The sequence below is a fragment of the Rhinatrema bivittatum genome, chromosome 4 (assembly GCF_901001135.1).
Source record: "Rhinatrema bivittatum chromosome 4, aRhiBiv1.1, whole genome shotgun sequence".
NCBI lineage: Eukaryota > Metazoa > Chordata > Amphibia > Gymnophiona > Rhinatrematidae > Rhinatrema > Rhinatrema bivittatum.
Genome location: NC_042618.1, coordinates 486639864 through 486660072, shown reverse-complemented (window position 1 = coordinate 486660072; position 20209 = coordinate 486639864). Strand labels below are relative to the sequence as shown.

At 44.9% G+C, this 20209-nt stretch overlaps 1 protein-coding gene across 3 annotated transcripts in view; it reads left to right on the top strand.

Annotated features, from left to right (window-relative positions):
• POLR3B (RNA polymerase III subunit B) overlaps positions 1 to 20209 on the top strand; it is a 527519-nt gene that overhangs the window by 191856 nt on the left and 315454 nt on the right. For all 3 annotated transcript variants that reach the window (XR_003856035.1, XM_029597388.1, XM_029597387.1), the window contains one exon: positions 17134 to 17268. Coding sequence is in view for 2 of the 3 variants with exons in the window: in XM_029597388.1 (XP_029453248.1) it covers positions 17134 to 17268 (135 nt within the window). In the remaining variant the exon portion in view is untranslated. The remainder of the gene's footprint in view (positions 1 to 17133; positions 17269 to 20209) is intronic.

The following is a 20209-nucleotide window of genomic DNA, read 5'->3' as shown; positions in this document are numbered from 1 at the left end:
GCACCATGTCAAATGCCTTTTCTGCGTCTACTGACAGTAGAACCGCTGGATTTGAGTTCTCCTTAACCCAGCCAATCAAGTCTATAATTTTTCGAGTGTTGTCAGCCGCCATACGGCCAGGTATAAAACTGGATTGATCGGCGTGAATCAGCCTCGGCAGGATCGTATTTAATCGGTACGCCAAAATTTTGGCCAAGAGCTTGAGATCGATATTAATGAGCGAAATTGGCCGGTAAGATCCACACCTGGTAAGATCTCTTCCCGGTTTGCCCAAAATAGTGATGCCCGCCACATTAGCTTCGGGGCAGATAAGGCCTCCAGTGCGCAAGGAGTTGAACAATGCATTCAAGGGAGCTAATAGGGAAGATGCCATTGTCTTATAAAATTGTGGGGTAAACCCATCCAAACCGGGAGCCTTGTTAATTTTAAGCTCCTTAATAGCCTGCGAGATCTCCAGCGAAGAAATCTCTTTGTCCAGAAAAAGCTTCTTAGCTTCCATAAGCTGCGGTAGCTCTAAATCTCCTAAATAATCTCGTATCTGCTCTGGTTCAATAGATGGGTTAGCTGCATATAGCTTTTGATAAAAGTGCTGAAAGCGGATACGGATATCCGGAGGGGAATTCAACAGAGTATCATCCGTATCCCTAATCTCCAGGATCTGATTTTGTAATACTTTTTGTTTCAGGTATCTGGCCAGTAATTTACCAGAGTGATTGCCCCATTCGAATCTTTCCCGGGTAAGGATTGCCGCCTTTGCAGATAGTTCTGCATTCGCCATCTCCTGCAACTCGCGGCGTAATAGTTGGAGTTTGGCATAAGTTTTTTTGGACAATGTTTTTTTATGGCTAGATTCTAGACTAGCAATACACTCAACAGCTTTGCCCTGGTCTGCAAGCGGACCCGTTTGTTCTTAGCCCCCTGTGCTATTAAGTAGCCTCGTGATACCGCTTTCAAACACTCCCAGATTAATGCAGGAGAACCCTCATTAGAGGACAGATACTGCGAAATATGGGCGCATAATGTCTTACAGAACTCCTTGTCTTGAATAATAGTCATTCAATTTCCATGGTCTGAACCCTCCTCCCTGCCTCCCATCACACAATTGTAAGTCTATGGGCGCATGGTCAGACCAAGTAATGTGATGAATATTAGCCTGCTTAACCTGGGTTAAGAGCATACGATCCAGTAAGAAATAATCGATACGTGAGTATGAGTGGTGGGGCGCCGAAAAAAAGGTGTAGTTTCTGAGTTGGAGGTGTGTGTGTCGCCATACATCCAAAAGATTCCATTTCTTCATCAAGGCCAACAATCGCCTCCTCGATGCCCCAGTGTTTTGGTTGCCGCCCCCTGAGTTATCGAGATGTGGGTTCAAGGAGATATTGAAATCCCCCATGAGAATACAATGACCCTCCCCTTCTTTTTCTAAAAGCCTATCAATGTGACCAAAAAATTTTCCTTGCTCTGAATTGGGGGCATAAAGATTAAGCAATGTGTATAGAACCCCTTGGCACTCAAATTTGACCAGTATGTACCGGCCTGCTGGGTCTTCCACGTGGCTTTTAATTATATAGTCATACCCCCGCTTAAAGAAGATATCCACGCCAGCATATTTACTGGCCTTGTGTGCTGCAGAAAAAAAACTGAGAGCCCAATCCGGCCACCCCAGTAGGCGTTCGTATCTGCGGGTTAAATGAGTCTCTTGAATGCATATAATGTTAGCCGCATGTGACTGGGTTTCCTGCCTAAGCAATTGCCGCTTCCATGGTATATTGAGACCTTTAACGTTTAGTGATAGAATGTTAAGTGACATCATTTTAAAATATAGGATAAACTATGCGGAAAACCCATACTAGTAGCTTAACACCTACAATGAAAATGCCCAGTGACCTGTGAATGTACCAAGAGCGCAACACCAGTACCTTTGCAAGTCCTCCCCTTACCTCCCAAGACCATCTCTGCAGCCCCCCCCCCCCTTCCCCCCCCCTTCCCCCCCTCTGACCCCTTGAAAATCCATTCCCCCCTATCCCCCCCCTTCTTCCCCTCTCGCAGAGACCATATCCCCATGGTCCTCCTGCGCAGGTATGAGGGCCGATGCATTCCACCAACACAGTACTCAGCCCCCCTGAGCCCCCGTAGTTAGCACACAATTAGTCACATCCCCCCGTGCTGTGCGGGCTCCCTCCTTCCCCCCAGCACAATGAACCATCCCTCCCAATCCTTCCTATACTCTAGCGTTTACATAATCAGTATTATACAACCTGTTATCGACGAAACTTTAAGTGACTCCCCAGCAATTCGCCTAGCTACGAGTCAAAACAGGAAAGAAAAAATGAAAAGGAAAATAATAAAAAATGTCAACTCGGTGCATCCTTGGAGGCAGGATGCAGGCTCTCAGGGTTCCGTCGCAGCCGCCTCCCTCCTTTCTCAACCTGCTGCCATTTCGGGGTTTCTTGTCGCTCCCTGTTCACTCGCGGCACGTGAGCTCTAGCCTGAAGACCCGCCGCTTCCAATATGGCTGCCGCTTGATCCGGGGAATTTGCCTTCGTCGTCACTCCCTGGATGGTAATGGCTATTCCCACCGGGTAAAGCCATCTGTACCGGGCCTCAGCTTTCCGCAGCGCAGAAGTAATCTCCCGGTACTCTGCTCTTCGTTTAAGCGTTGCGGGAGCCAGATCAGCAAATATCGATATTTGATTGTCCTCCCAGGCCCACGCCTGTTGCTGCCGAGCAAGGCGTAGAATCCGCTCCTTGAGGGGAAAGCGTAGGAAACATACCACAATGTCCCGTGGTTGGTTATTAAACCGAGGACCTAAGGAGCGGTGTGCGCTCTCCAAATCAATTGGGGTTTCCGCTGCCTCATTTTCGCCGTTCGTGGCCTGGTTGAGAGAGAAATTGCAGATGTTTTTCACCACTACGTGGCAATCCCGATATGCCTCCGTTTCGGGCACCCCTCTTATCCGTAAATTGCACCGGCGATTGCGATTCTCCAAATCTTCAATTTTTAGGGAGAGAGCAGCCTCTTCTTGTGCGATCCGGTCGCTCTGCTCTTGTAGTTTATCAATTTTTTCTGCCTGGTAATCCAAGCGTAGGTCGCAGTCCTCAACGCGGCACCCTATCTCCGCCATCTCTTCCTTGAGTTCTCCAAACTTCTCCATCATGTCCTTTTTATTGTTCTTCATATCCTGCCGGATAGCACTGAACCACTGGCGGAATTCATCCCGAGTCGGCAACGGGGTAAGTTGTTCACGCTCATCCGCCGAAGGAGGGCCTTCCTCAACTGCCTCGGTGGAGACTGCATCCGCAGGCTCTCCACGCTCTTCCAGGCCTTCTTTAGCACTGGTACCTTTAGAGTAGGAAAACTGGCTCAGATCTGTGCCCTTTCTTTTTGTAGCCATGCTCTGTATAATACTGAGTTTCTCCGGGTAAAAAATTACTCGATGCGAGGGAGGATGGACAGAGATAATTTAAAAGCTCAGGGTTAGTGCTCCGGAGCTCCGGTTCAAGCTGCCATCTCCATTGGTGACGTCACCGCCCTCCGGGATGCCCTAATTCTAATGCATCATTAGTATCCTTTGAAGATACCTCTCTCCGAACCATGCGCTGCTGAGCGACTGTCTGCTTTCCCCTTTGTTCTAGTTTAAAAGCTGCTCTATCTCCTTTTTAAAGGTTAGCACCAGCAGTCTGGTTCCACCCTGGTTAAGGTGGAGCCCATCCCTTCGGAAGAGACTCCCCCTTCCCCAAAAGGTTCCCCAGTTCCTAACAAAACTGAATCCCTCTTCCTTGCACAATCGTCTCATCCACGCATTGAGACTTCGGAGCTCTGCCTGCCTCTGGTGACCTGCGCGTGGAACAGGGAGCATTTCAGAGAATGCTACTCTGGAGTTTCTGGATTTAAGCTTTCTACCTAAGAGCCTAAATTTGGCTTCCAGAACCTCCCTCCCACATTTTCCTATGTCATTGGTGCCCACATGTACCATGACAGCCGGTTCCTCCCCAGCACTGTCTAAAATCCTATCTAGGTGACGCGTGAGGTCGCCACCTTCATAAGAACATAAGATCTTCATTCAAAAATTGGAAGAAGGATCCAACAGAAGAAAATAGGATAAAGCATAGACATTGATAAGACAGGCTAAGAGAGAATTTGAAAAGAAGTTGGCTGTAGAGGCAAAACTCACAGTAAAAACTTTTAAAAATATATCCGAAGCAGAAAGCCTGTGAGGGAGTCAGTTGGACCGTTAGATGATCGAGGGGTTAAAGGGGCACTTAGAGAAGTTAAGGCCATCGCGGAAAGATTAAATGATTTTCTTTGCTTCGGTGTTTACTGAAGAAGATGTTGGGGAGGGTACCCGTAATGGAGAAGGTTTTCATGGGTAATCATTCAGATGGACTGAATCAAATCACGGTGAACCTAGAAGATGTGGTAGGCTTGATTGACAACTGAAGAGTAGTAAATCACCTGGGCCGGATGGTATACACCCCAGAGTTCTGAAGGAACTAAAAATGAAATTTCAGACCTATTAGTAAAAATTTGTAACTTATCATTAAAATCATCCATTGTACCCGAAGACTGGAAGATAGCAAATGTAACCCCAATATTTAAAAAGGGTTCCAGGGGCGATCTGGGAAACTACAGACCGGTTAGTCTGACTTCAGTGCCAGGAAAAATAGTGGAAAGTGTTCTAAACATCAAAATCACAGAACATATAGAAAGACATGGTTTAATGGAACAAAGTCAGCATGGTGATGCATATAGGGAAAAATAACCCATGCTATAATTACACAATGTTGGGTTCCATATTAGGTGCTACAACCCAAGAAAGAGATCTAGGTGTCATAGTGGATAACACATTGAAAAAAGCAAACAGAATGTTGGGAATTATTAGAAAGGGAATGGTGAATAAAACGGAAAATGTCATAATGCCTCTGTATCGCTCCATGGTGAGACCGCACCTTGAATACTGTGTACAATTCTGGTCGCCGCATCTCAAAAAATATATAATTGCGATGGAGAAGGTACAGAGAAGGGCTACCAAAAATGATAAGGGGAATGGAACAACTCCCCTATGAGGAAAGACTAAAGAGGTTAGGACTTTTCAGCTTGGAGAAGAGACGACTGAGGGGGGATATGATAGAGGTGTTTAAAATCATGAGAGGTCTAGAACGGGTAGATGTGAATCGATTATTTACTCTTTCAGATAGTAGAAAGACTAGGGGGCACGCCATGAAGTTAGCATGGGGCACATTTAAAACTAATCGGAGAAAGTTCTTTTTTACTCAACGCACAATTAAACTCTGGAATTTGTTGCCAGAGGATGTGGTTAGTGCAGTTAGTATAGCTTTATTTAAAAAAGGATTGGATAAGTTCTTGGAGGAGAAGTCCATTACCTGCTATTAAGTTCACTTAGAGAATAGCCACTGCCATTAGCAATGGTAACATGGAATAGACTTAGCTTTTGGGTACTTGCCAGGTTCTTATGGCCTGGATTGGCCACTGTTGAACAGGATGCTGGGCTTGATGGACCCTTGGTCTGATGCAGTATGCATTTTCTTATGTTCTTATGTTAACAGACTGCAGGTACTTAAAAATTTTTAGATCTCCAATTGCTACCTCTTTTATATAGAGGAATCTAAATATTCTAATTGCTGCACAGTTAACTGCAGCATATTGAGCTTGGGGGGGGGGACGACTCTTCTAGACTAGTCAGCATTGGGTCTGACCTTTCAGTGACATAAAGAGATTTAGCAAATGACTTCTCAGGAATTTACTTTTGTCCCCTCTGCTGTCTTTATCCTAGAAATGAACATTGGCTAACAATCTCCCCACTTTATTACCATGAAGAATAAAACATGTTTTAGTGAATTTAGAGAGTACATTACTCATTGATGTATCTTATAATTCAGAACACATTGGGTGTTCTTTCAGAGTATCATTATTAGAGCCTAACATTCTCCTCTTACAGGAATCGAAAGCTCTGCTCAAATAAAAAATATCCCTCTCCAGCTCTCTTTTCTTTGCTACAACATAACTGATAATTCTTATGTTCTTGTTTCTCTTCTCATCACCAGGTTTGTAGTTTCCCAGAATAAAATGGAAGTGTCTATGTGGACAGCATTATTAATCACAAAATCTCTTTTCCTGCACAGATTCCTCAAATTTCTTATGCCAAGCCAGTGTGGCATTCACCATCTATCATAAACCTTGGCAGAATACTGACGTTCTAGCAAGCATGAGATCGGACAATGATCTGAAGCAACAAAATGCCGATCCTTTTTTTAGTGACTTTGGAAAAGAGGTCTTCTGAAATCAAGATATAATCGATACTTGATTTGGAATTATATGCCCTAGCCAAATGAGTAAACCCTTCCACAGAAGGGTTTTAAGACTTTCCAGATGTCAAGGAGATAGGAAATTTACTCCCTGTTTTTTCCTCATTGCCCTCATACCCACTGGTAGTTTCTGTCCATCTGAGTCACAAATGCAATTTAAATCTCTCCCCAATATCACTTTTGTCAGACCCAACAATGAAATAAGCGCTGATATGTGTGAAAAAGGAGTGGTCATATTGGTTTGGATCATGTACTGAGACTAGTAGAGTAAGTTCTCTGAATAACTTCCCTCGGTTCATTACATATCTTCCTTTAGGATCCGCTACCATTTTATCCACCTGAAAGGAGACATTTTTATAGACCAATATTCTAGCCCCATACTTTGAGGTGCCCCGGCAGCAAAGACCTGACCTACCTACTGTTTTCTGAATTTAGTATGTTCTTTATCATTCATGTACAGATTGCCTCTCGGTCTGCTTAAGTGAGACAAAATTTACCTTTGAACAGGGATGCCCAACCCTTCAGCATTCCATGTTATACACTTCAGCAGGTCCTCCACCCCAAATATCTGGTGCAAATAGTAATGAAGTCTTAATCTCATTAGGCTATGGAGACCCACCCTGTGAGCTCCATATACCAAACATGGTTTTGGTGATGTCATAGCTTATATGTATTGACCTAAAAAACGTGTTCATCAATAACATGTACAATCCTTGGATACCCCCCCCCCCCCCCAACTCCTCGCCCCTCCTGCCCGATCTCCCTTTTTCCACCAGCCTAACCCACAACTGCCAAAAACCACAATCAAAACAACTTCATTAAGCCTCCTAACCCTATTTTTAAGATAGTAAGAGTGGAAATATAGTCATTGGAGACATTGTTTGTTTTTACTTTGGATATTTGTAAAATTGTAAACCATTATGATGGTTATATCCAATAGCGGTATATAAATGTTTTTAAATTAAAAAAAATAAAATGTAAAGAAGGGAGTCGACTACATGTTCAGAGTCTAACTCCCCATATTCAAAAGCACAGCTGTAGCTGTACTTGCTGAAGAAAATGGTGTCCACTATCATCCTCACATAAGCTAGCATATTTAACATGGTCAAAATGCAATAAATATCCCTTCACTAACAATTTCAATAAGGACCTCTGTCAGATTACTAAATTCCGTGGCTGTTCCATAATCCAAAAATGTTGTAGGCTGACAGTCCACTGGAAAAGATGGTCCACATTTCCCCAACAGTTAATTTTTAAAGATAAGCTACAGTACTCGCAACAGTTGTTTTGCCAAATTCATACGGAACTCTCGAGCCGCTGCATCCTATAGATTATCCATTTCCAGTTGTTAACAAAGGACTTGGCTGTCAGACTGAGTTTTATTTGCCTTTTCACTAATGCACAAATTCTTTATGCTTTCCCAATACTCGATTAGAGCAGCCCTGGTAGTTAAGTCCTCTGTTCTCATTGTACGCTTCTAGAATCACAGACGTATGGGAGAAGTTCCCTAGCTTAGCTATGACCTCCCATGGTCGAGCATTCCCTGGCAATTTCCCGCCCAGATGGTGCACATGCTCAGAAATGATTTTGCCCAGGTATTCATTCAGGCTCATCCCCTTTAGCAAGTATGCTTCCAGTAAAGATTGATTAGCTTAACGCAGCCTTACGTTTTCATACTCCATCTCGAATTACAAGATCAGCTAACACTGGACTCCTCCCTATACCTTCATTGAAATCCGCTCACTTGAACTCTGTACACAAAAGAGCATTGTCAATTGCCAGGCCGAACATACGAAACACCTTACCTTCTCAGCTAAGGATGGAATCTGACATTAAAACCTTTACAAAAGGAATTCAAAGCATGACTGTTTATCCAAGCCTTTCAATAGTTTACCTGTCTTTCACATTTTACTTTAATTTTAAATTTTGTTTGATTACTTTAACTATTGTTTTTCTAGTTGCATTTTAAGTACCTGATAATGATTGAAACTATGTATTTATATTTTAGATTGCCTTTTTTGATTTGCAAATATTTTAACTGATATTTGCGTAACCATGTAAAACGATGTGGATATCTACCCATGAATGCGGTGTACAAAAAATCAATCAATAAATAAACAAATTTGATAAAATCATGATCTGGTACAGATTCTGCAAAATCCACAAATATGAGGTTACTGCGAGGTGGAGAACCACACACATTATCTAGCTTATCATTCTGCTCTGTGCACAACTTCTCCTAGAGCCTGCATTCCTTGTAAAGATACCTCGTTTCCTCTTCTAAAGGAACATTTCCCCTATGAAGAAAGGCTGAAGAGGTTAGGGCTGTTCAGCTTGGAGAAGAGACGGCTGAGGGGGGGATATGATAGAGGTCTTTAAGATCATGAGAGGTCTTGAACGAGTAGATGTGAATCGGTTATTTACACTTTCGGATAATAGAAAGACTAGGGGGCATTCCATGAAGTTAGCATGTGGCACATTTAAGACTAATCGGAGAAAATTCTTTTTCATCAATGCACAGGTTAAGCTCTGGAATTTGTTGCCAGAGGATGTGGTTAGTGCAGTTAGTATAGCTGTGTTTAAAAAAGGATTGGATAAGTTCTTGGTGGAGAAGTCCATTGACTGCTGTTAATCAAATTGACTTAGGGAATAGCCACTGCTATTAATTGCATCAGTTAGCATGGGATCTTCTTAGTGTTTGGTACTTGCCAGGTTCTTGTGGCCTGGATTGGCCACTGTTGGAAACAGATGCTGGGCTTGATGGACCCTTGGTCTGACCCAGCATGGCAATTTCTTATGTTCTTATGTCATGTGATACAGCCCTTACCAATATCAAGTCAGGTGTCAATTCAGTAAATCTTTTTCACTTCTCTAATCTGCTTTGATAAATATTCAATTTTACTGCTGAGAACTGACACCACCACCACCACTGCTGCTGTTACTCTGAAATCAGCGCTTCGCTTGTGGAACTGAGATGTTTTCTACAGCTTTAACCATTTTGGGTTCAGAAAATTTCAGTTTATCCTTGACTTTTTTTTTTTTCCTACTTTAGATGTCATAATGTCACTACAGTCAAATATTAATCAGTCCCGCACAGGCAGTCTGGTTCTCTGACAAAGTCGTAAGTAACGTAACTTTAAAGTGGTATTTTTGGGAGAAGGCACCCTGAGCCATCTTAACAAGCTTACTACATCCCGTGACTCTTCTGTTTCCGTTTTAAATATTGACTATATCGGTGCCCACTTGGTCTTATCTTTAGCATTTTTATACAGATGGCATTGATTTTGAGCTTTAGCTATTTGATCAAGATTAAATGAGCCTTCCTCAGGCTATATTCAGAGGTCCCATATGGAACATATGTTTATTTAAAATTATTTGTATTCTGTACCCTTCAGAATATTCAGGGTGGGTTACAAAGCCACATACATAATCATAAAACAAAAACTGTAAAAATAGAAAAGAAAAAAAAGAAAATAACAGCAGCAGGAAGCCTCATGTGATCGATGGAAACTGTGGAGGCGAATCTGCAATCTCGAATGCTTGTTTAAATAATGTTTTTAGTGCCCACTGCAATATTCTCATATGACACCTCAGATCACAGACCTCACTAATGAATTTGTAGGGGATGCCCTTTTTTATCCTGTGCCTTTCCCATTTTTACTCGAGTATTCAACTCCTTATTCTAACACACAACCTGTTTATATTTTTTTTAACCTGTATTGTACATCGCTTTGATTTTCGTAGAAAGGTGATTGGTGTATGAATATAGGTTTGATTAATCACTCACAGTCAGCCAGGTGTGATTGATGTTAATGCATTTTATTGTATACTCAGAAGTCCTAAGAGCTTGTAATGGGGGTTGTTAGGATGGTCTTTATGTGATCTCTTGTCTAAGACTAGGTCTCTGAACACAGGGTAAAATAGACTCCCTAGAGCAGGAGAAATTTACATCAGGAATATAAGCAGAAGAGAGATGACAGGTGTCTGGAAACAAGGTTCCTACATCCTGCCCAAAACAGAAGCTATTCTAGATAACTTGGAGAACAGGGAAGTTATGAGGCGACTGTTTTATTTTGGTGTGGAACTGGCAGCACACAGCACCTTTGTAATATAAATAAGACAAAACAGGAGACCAATTAATACAGCAGTGATGGCCAGGATAAAATAGAATATCCTCTGACAACAACATGCACTTATATTAGGCAATCACAAGACAATTGTCACCTGACAGTCTTCAGATGTGATCACCCAACTATGGGGCTATTTTATCTGCAGAAGCTTAACTTAAACGTCCTGAGTCCTCTCTCCTTTATTAACATATTCCGGTCCTTGCAGCCTAACAAAATCCCATCATAGTGAGCAGGCCGTGCACGGTCTTGCCTTGAAGACCAGTTTAGAACCATCAAACAACAAACTCAATTACTTGCAACAACCCAGAAATATGGAGAGGATAAACTTAAAACATTCTTTCCTGGCGTGTAGCCAGGAAAGAATGAATGGGTATAGTATGCTCGTGCTAGCAGTTGGAGACGGATCTGACGTCAGCACGGGTATATATACCCCCACAGGAAGCGTAGCAACTCAGTAATTTCAGTCTCCAAAGCAGTTTGGAGAGCCTGCACGCTCGCTGAGCATGTTTCCAATCTACTCCCTTATCGTGGCAGGACCTCCCGCCTTCAGACAGTCCGGTTCAGACGGACCCTGATGTTTCACCGGACGAGTCCGAACTCCGGACGAGGGGGAACTTCCCTCCGGGATTGAGCCATACAGAACCATGAGGCGGTTCTTCCCTAAAGAGGATCTCTCCGACCTGGTATCTCAGTGCCTGGCGGAGTTGGATATTACAGGTCCCAGCGCTACGGTACCCTCTGTGCAGAACCCCCTGCTGGAAGGTCTTCGTCCTACAGCCCGCCATTTTCCATTCTTGCAAGCAGCACAACAACTGATAGATTTGGAATGGGCTGCACCAGCGGCCTCATTCAAAGGGGGTCGGGCCCTGACAGGCATGTACCCCCTGGCACCGGCTATTCAGGAACTGCTGGCGTGCCCTCAGGTGGACGCCTTGAATTAGCGCTGTGGTCAAGCGCACTACCATTCCAGTTGAGGGGGGGGCGGCCCTCAAGGAGCCTCATGACCGGCGACTGGACGCCATTCTGAAACAGACCTTTGAGGTGGCAGCTCTCTCTTTGTGGATCGCAACCTGCTGCACAGTGGTGATGCGTTCCTGTTTGTCACAGGTCAGGAACAATGCTCCAGCAGCAGACATGGAGTCGCTCTCTCGTTCCTCACGGATGCTGCATCAGACCTAGTCCGTACAACAGCCAAGGGGATCTCATCCTCAGTAGCCGCCAGGAGGCAGCTCTGGATCCGGAATTGGTCAGCCGATGCTCCTTCGAAGACACGCCTCACCAGAAATGCCCTTTAAGGGCTCTTTTCTGTTTGGCAGCGACCTTGATAGACTGGCCAGCACATGGGGCACCTCTCCAGTACCCTCGACCGCCGGAAGATCGGTTCAGAAGGAACCAGCGCGCCTTTCCAAGGCCCTCCAGGGGTAGAAGCTCCCAGCGCTTCATTCCCTATAGGAGTCGCTACCAGGCACCTCGTCCTCAGGCCAGAACCAGTCCTTTCGGACCAAGCAGCGCAAGAGGGGGAGCCGGCCCGGGTTCAGGTCCCAGCCGTGCCTCACAATGAGAATCCGCCGATCCGTCTGGGGGACGGAGCCATAGGGGGCAGGTTAACCCTCTTCTACCCCAGATGGGTCGAGATTATGTCTGACCAGTGGGTCCTCGCCATCATCCGGGAGGGGTATTATCTGGACTTTCATCATCTCCCTCCGGACAGGTTTGTGGAATCTTCATGTCCCATACACAGAAGACAGCATTGGAAGCTACCTGGCAAGGCTCCTGTCCTTGAAAGCCATCATCCCAGTACCTGCCTGGGAAATGAATTCTGGACACTATTCCATTTATTTCATGGTACCCAAGAAAGAGGGCACTTTCCGGCCCCGTGTTGGACCTCAAGTCAGTCAATCGCTACTTAAGGGTCCCGAAGTTTCGCATGGAAACTCTGCGCCCAGTCAAGAACGCAGTACAGCCAGGAGAATTCCTCATGGCCTTTAGACTTGTCAGAAGCCTACCTGCATACCCCCGATCCATCCGGATCATCAGCGCTACCTATGCTTCAAGGGTCTGGGACGCCACTTCCAATTCCGGGCTCTGCCTTCGGGTTAGCCACGTCGCCGCGGACCTTCACCAGGTGGTCGTAGTGGTAGCAGCAGCGCTCAGACGGGAAGGAATCCTCGTCCATCCCTACTTGGACGATTGGCTGATCAGGGTGAAATCACGGGAGGAGAGCCTTCGGGTAACCAACAGAGTGATCGCCCTTCTGGAAAGCCTGGGATGGGTAGTCAACCTCAACAAGAGTTGCCTAACAGCCTTCCCAATCACTGGAATACCGGGAGTACAGTTCGACACCCAGGCAGACAGAGTCAGTCTCACTACCAAGAGAAGGTTAAAACTTCAGACACGTCTCCGGTCCTTGATGGGAGCCAGCCGGCCCATAGCTTGGGATTACCTGCAAGTTCTCGGCCTCATGGCCTCCACCCTGGAAGTGGTGCCCTGGGCAAGGGCCCATATGAGACCTCTTCAACACTCCCTGCTCTCTCGCTGGAGCCCCGTTTCCGGAATTATTCCACGCACCTGCCTCTGCCGGCCAGAGTGAGGACCCAGTTACGGTGGTGGTTGCAGTCCAACCACACGAGCAGGGGTTCAAAGATGTCCACCCCCACGTGGACTCTGCTCACCACAGATGCCAGCCTGAGCGGCTGGGGAGCACACTGCGAAGAACTCACCGCGCAAGGGCGGTGGAACAGAGAAGAATCAGGGTGGAATATCAACCGTCTAGAGGCACGAGCAGTCCGGCTAGCCTGCCTGCAATTAGCTCACAGACTGAGGAACAGAGCAGTCAGAGTGATGTCCGACAACGCCACCACGGTGGCATACATCAACCGCCAGGGCGGAACCAGAAGCCGACAGGTCTCTCTAGAGATAGCCCCGCTGATGTCTTGGGCAGAGGCGAATCTTCAGGACATCTCCGCCGTCCACATTGCCGGGAAGGACACACCACGGCAGACTTCCTCAGCAGAGAAGAAAGCCTAAATCTGGGAGAGAGTGGCAGCTGTCACCCACAGCCTTCCAGATGATTGTGGATCACTGGTGGATTCCGGACATGGACTTACTGGCGGACAAGTCCAATGCTCAAGTACCCAGATACTTCAGCCGCAAGCACGATCTGTTCTCACACGGAATCGATGCCCTGGTTCAGCCATGGCCTCCAGGGACTCTGCTATACGCCTTTCCTCCGTGGCCTCTGCTGGGCGCCATCATCCACAAAATTCAGAAACACCGGGGCCTAGTTCTTCTAGTGGCACCAGACTGGCCAAGAAGACCCTTGTACGCGGATATGAGAAGACTGCTGGCAGGGGAGCCTCTTCCCCTGCCTCCTCCCCGGGACCACCTACGTCAAGGTCCCATCCTCCACGAGGATCCAGCTCAAATCTCTCTTACGGTCTGGCCATTGAGAGGGCTAGACTGAAGAAAAGAGGTTACTCGGAGGCCCGTGATAGATACACTCCTCCAAGCTCGCAAGTTTTCCACATCCCTCACCTACGTAAGGATCTGGAGAGTGTTTGAAGCTTGGTGCGACACTCATGGCACCAACCCACATGCGACCACAATTCCGATGGTTTTAGATTTCCTGCAGGATGGGGCTTCAGAAGGGTCTCTCCCTCAGCTCTATCAAGGTTTCAGGTGGCTGCGCTGTCTTGCTATGGCCCCAGGAGGGACGGCCAAGACCATTGCCAAGCACCCAGATGTTTCTCGCTTCCTGAAAGGAGTCAAGCATATTCGTCCGCCACTGAAGTGGCCTGTGCTCTTATGGAACCTCAACCTTGTTTTGGATTTCCTCGCGGATCCACCTTCAGACCCCTTCGGGGCCTGTCTCTCCGTTCTCTAACCTTGAAGATGGTGTTCTTATTGCGGTGTGTTCAGCACGCCGCATCTCAGAGCTACAAGCACTGTCCTGCTGTGATCCTTTTCTCAGAATCACTCCTGAGGCTATCCATCTTCGCACGGTTCCCTCCTTTCTACCTAAAGTGGTCTCACAATTTCACCTTAACCAAACCATATCCTTGCCTACCACGGCGGGTTTGAAGAAATCTGAAGAAGGGCGTTTACTACGCCATCTCGACATCGGCAGATTGCTGCCCAGATATCTGGAATTGACACAAGATGTACGAAAGACAGACCATCTGTCGTCCTGCACAGCGGAAAGAAACAAGGCGAAGCGGCCCTCTCGGCCCACCATAGCCCGCTGGATTAAAGAAGTTATCCGAGCAGCTTACGTAGAGGCCGGGAAGTCTCCGCCTCTACAGGTCAAGGCTCATTCTACCAGAGCACAAGCGGCATCTTGGGCAGAATCCAGGATGCTGTCGCCTGCAGAAAATATGTAAAGCGGCGACATGGTCCTCCCTCCATACCTTCTCCAGATTCTACCGTCTGGATGTCCAGGCCAGGGAGGACACAGCATTTGCGAGGGCAATCCTACACGGTCCTCAGGCAGCCTCCCACCCAGGCTGGGAGTAAAACTTTTGTACATCCCATTCGTTCTGAGTCCATCTGGCTACACGCCAGGAAATGTTGAGATTACTTACCTGATAATCTCCTTTTCCTTAGTGTAGACAGATGGACTCAGCATCCCGCCCAGCTGCCAGTGTACATGGGTTTCACCGATTCAAGGTAAGCCATGTCATTTGTTTACATAAGAGCGTTCCCTTTTGCCAGGTGTCGACGCCTTCCGGTTGGGAATGCTGGTGGTCTCCAGCTACTATCAATCGGTCAGGGGAATCCTGTTTCACTATTTCACTGAGCGTCAGTACACACATCCATAACAGCTTTTGCAAGGAAGATTACTGAGTTGCTACGCTTCCTGTGGGGGTATATATACCCCGTGCTGATGTCAGATCCGTCTCCAGCTGCTAGCACGCGGATACTATACCCATTCGTTCTGAGTCCATCTGTCTACACTAAGGAAAAGGAGATTATCAGGTAAGTAATCTCAACATTTCACCTACTTTAATTTGAAAGCGTACTCTCTCACTGGGCCAGAAAACAGATCATTGTGAGACAATAGCTTACCTTTTGCTGGCCAAACAGGCCAGAGGACAGAAGTTGGGGGAGAGAGGCACCAAAACTTGAGCACCCCCCCTTTTTAGAGTCTCAGCTGTAATTAAACAAAGAACCAGAGGATGGAATCTTGTTTGTTGCAATGCATTACAAGGAGAAAACTTCCTCAGTATGTCAGAGCTGTCTCTGCCAAATATTATATAATTTTTTTAAAGCATAACAAGACAGTTTACCGTTCAATTTTCCACAGGTACATTTTGTCTTATGACATTCTTTACTAATGCTTAGTGCAGATTTTTTGCTCTAGTTACATTCTCCAATAATTCTATCTTATTATGGAGAATCAAATTATTTGATTTGGGCAATGCTAGAGGCCTGTAGAGTTAGAAAATTGGGTCCTTAAATCAGAGACCAAGCCTTCAACTTCATCTAATCTCTCTTCAGGCTCTTTTAGCTTGGATTCGGTCCCTTTTGTAAACTCACATAATCAAGCAATAGAATTAAGTGAGTGCACTTCTCATTCAGAGTCACCATAAGAACATAAGAAATTGCCATGCTGGGTCAGACCAAGGGTCCATCAAGCCCAGCATCCTGTTTCCAACAGAGGCCAAACCAGGCCACAAGAACCTGGCAATTACCCAAACACTAAGAAGATCCCATGCTACTGATGCAATTAATTGCAGTGGCCACTTTCCAAATTTTAAGTAGGGTACATGGTAGGGGGTTACTGGCCTTAATGCTTATTTTTTAAGCAACTTACTTTTGCCCTCTGCAAAAAGGGCACAGAGGATAAGTTTTGTATTCCGTAACTGCCAACTTATTGATTCATTAACGTCTAGAGGATGTGAATGGAGAAGGGTGGCTTGCAGGAATGATGGCTACTTCCTGGAGATAATACCCTTATTCAATAAAAATACACATGGTAATGCAACTCCAACATTGCTCTATGCTTCAAGGGCAAGAGGAAATGTGGAAAAAAAGATTTGCATTCACAAAAAAGCGGGGAGTAGCTTGCTTGTTATGGCTGTTACTACCCTAAACCAAATAAGCCTGATACTTCACTTTCAATGCATATCCAGTGTAGCGCTCTGCTTCAACGGCAGGGGGGGAATGAAGAAAAGTGGATTTATATTCAGACAACAACCAACAAGGACTGAATTGTACATGTTGGGTAAACAAATAAGCATGGGAGTAGCTTGCTTATTGAGGCAGTTACTACCCCTAACCAATTAAGCTAGATACTTCACTTAGATGCAGTTCCAGCACTGCTCTCTACATTAATGGTGGGGGTGGAAGGGAAATAGAACCAAAAGGTTACTAAGGGCCAAGAGTAACAGATAAGTATGAGAGAAAAAAAGTGTGAAAGCTTGCTGGGCAGACTGGATGGGCCGTTTGGTCGTCTTCTGCCATCATTTCTATGTTTCTATTAGCTGAAGTGTTCGCTGAATAATGTTAATACATACATGGATTCACCTGAATTGCTTGGCAAGGATATTACTAATTAAGCTTAGCTATAAATACATTGACTCATTATTTATAATTATTCTGTTCTACTTCAGCACTATCTAATCTTGTGGGATTTCTCTTGTGATGTAGTGATAAAATTTAAACGTCTGTTTTCCAGGTGAAAGAATTCCATTTCCGTGCCAAGTGCATTTATACAGCTGTGATGGTGCGTAGAGTGATTCTGGCACAAGGAGAGAACAAAGTTGATGATAGAGATTACTATGGAAACAAACGCTTGGAATTAGCAGGACAGGTGAGTAGCAGAGTGCAGATAGGTAACTCTCAGTCTGACAAAGCAGAAAATTGCAGAACAGGTGGGTTTTTGCTTGCTTGCAGATAGTATGAATTGATAGCATAGATAGATATTTGGCTGTCCAACAGAGAATAGCCATCTGGCCCATGTGCTTGAGCTATATATATATATATATATATATATATATATATATATATATATATATATATATATATGGTTCTGGAGACCGTATCTCCGAAGAAACAGAGACAAGATGGAGGCGGTCCAGAGAAGGGCGACCAAAAAGGTGGAAGGTCTTCATCACATGACTTATGAGGAGAGATTGAAGAATCTAAATATGTACACCCTGGAGGAAAGGAGGAACAGGGGTGATATGATACAGACTTTCAGATACTTGAAAGGTTTTAATGATCCAAAGACAACGACCAACCTTTTCCGTAGGAAAAAAATCAGCAGAACCAGGGGTCACGATTTGAAGCTCCAGGGAGGAAGATTCAGAACCAATGTCAGGAAGTATTTCTTCACGGAGAGGGTGGTAGATGCCTGGAATGCCCTTCCAGAGGAAGTAGTGAAAACCAGAACTGTGAAGGACTTCAAAGGGGCGTGGGATAAACACTGTGGATCCATAAAGTCAAGAGGCCGTCAATGAAGAGTGGGTGGCTCGCCAGAATGACGGCTACTGCCTGGAGATAATACCCTTATTCAATAAACATACACACGGTTACTGTGAATCCAACATCGCTCTAAGCTTCAACAGCAAGAGGAAATGTGGAAAAAAGGATTTGCACTCACAAAGCGGGGAGTAGCTGGCTTGTTATGGCGGTTACTACCCCAAACCAAATAAGCCTGATACTTCACTTTCAATGCATATCCAGCATAGCTCTCTGTTTCAACGGCAGGAGAGAAGAAAAACTGATACTTCACGCATATCCAGCATAGCTCGCTGCTTCAACGGCAGGGGAGAAGAAAAACTGATACTTCACGCATATCCAGCATAGCTCTCTGCTTCAACGGCAGGAGAGAAGAAAAACTGATACTTCACGCATATCCAGCATAGCTCCCTGCTTCAACGGCAGGGGAGAAGAAAAACAACCAATAAGGGCTGAATAACATAGTCTGGGTAAAACAAATAAGCATGGGTGTAGCTTGCTTGTTGCGGCGGTAACTACCCCTAACTAATCAAGCTTGATATTTCACTTGGATGCAGCTCCATCACTGCTATCTACATTAATGGCGGGGGTGGAAGGGAAATAGAACCAAAGAGCTAAGTCTTGCCTCACAAATCTGCTTCACTTTTTTGAAGGAGTTAATAAACATGTGGATAAAGGTGAACCGGTAGATAATAGTATACTTGGATTTTCAGAAGGCGTTTTGACAAAGTTCCTCATGAGAGGCTTCTAGGAAAAGTAAAAAGTCATGGGATAGGTGGCGATGTCCTTTCGTGGATTGCAAACTGGCTAAAAGACAGGAAACAGAGAGTAGGATTAAATGGGCAATTTTCTCAGTGGAAGGGAGTGGACAGTGGAGTGCCTCAAGGATCTGTATTGGGACCCTTACTGTTCAATATATTTATAAATGATCTGGAAAGAAATACGACGAGTGAGATAATCAAATTTGCAGATGACACAAATTGTTCAGAGTAGTTAAATCACAAGCAGATTGTGATAAATTGCAGGAAGACCTTGTGAGACTGGAAAATTGGGCATCCAAATGGCAGATGAAGAATTTAATGTGGATAAGTGCAAGGTGATGCATATAGGGAAAATTGCCCATGCTATAATTACACAATGTTGGGTTCCATATTAGGTGCTACAACCCAAGAAAGAGATCTAGGTGTCATAGTGGATAACACATTGAAATCGTCGGTGCAGTGTGCTGCGGCAGTCATAAAAGCAAACAGAATGTTGGGAATTATTAGAAAAGGAATGATGAATAAAACGGAAAATGTCATAATGCCTTTGTATCGCTCCATGGTGAGACCGCACCTTGAATACTGTGTACAATTCTGGTCGCCGCATCTCAAAAAAGATATAATTGCGATGGAGAAGGTACAGAGAAGGGCTACCAAAATGATAAGGGGAATGGAACAACTCCCCTATGAGGAAAGACTAAAGAGGTTAGGACTTTTCAGCTTGGAGAAGAGACGACTGAGGGTGGATATGATAGAGGTGTTTAAAATCATGAGAGGTCTAGAACGGGTAGATGTGAATCGGTTATTTACTCTTTCGGATAATAGAAAGACTAGGGGGCACTCCATGAAGTTAGCATGGGCACATTTAAAACTAATCGGAGAAAGTTCTTTTTTACTCAACGCACAATTAAACTCTGGAATTTGTTGCCAGAGGATGTGGTTAGTGCAGTTAGTATAGCTGTGTTTAAAAAAGGATTGGAAAGTTCTTGGAGGAGAAGTCCATTACCTGCTATTAAGTTCACTTAGAGAATAGCCACTGCCATTAGCAATGGTTACATGAATAGACTTAGTTTTTGGGTACTTGCCAGGTTCTTATGGCCTGGATTGGCCACTGTTGGAAACAGGATGCTGGGCTTGATGGACCCTTGGTCTGACCCAGTATGGCATTTTCTTATGTTCTTAAACAGATAAGTATGAGAAAAAAAATGTGTGAAGCTTGCTGGGCAGACTGGATGGGCCGTTTGGTCTTCTTCTGCCGTCATTTCTATGTTTCTATATATATATATATTTTTTTTCTTTCTTTGGCCATGAAACTTCAGTATACGCCTTCAACTGCTCTGAGTTGAATCTTTATAATGGGCTTTATGTACCTTACCTACTTTAAATTTTCTGCCAGTTGAAACTCTTTCCTTTTCTGAACTTTACTACATATTCATTTTTATCTTTAGCCTTTCTGCTAGCTTAATTTTTGCCTAATGTAGGTAACATCTTGATGAGCTTCCTTTTATCCGTTCTTTCCATGGTACATTG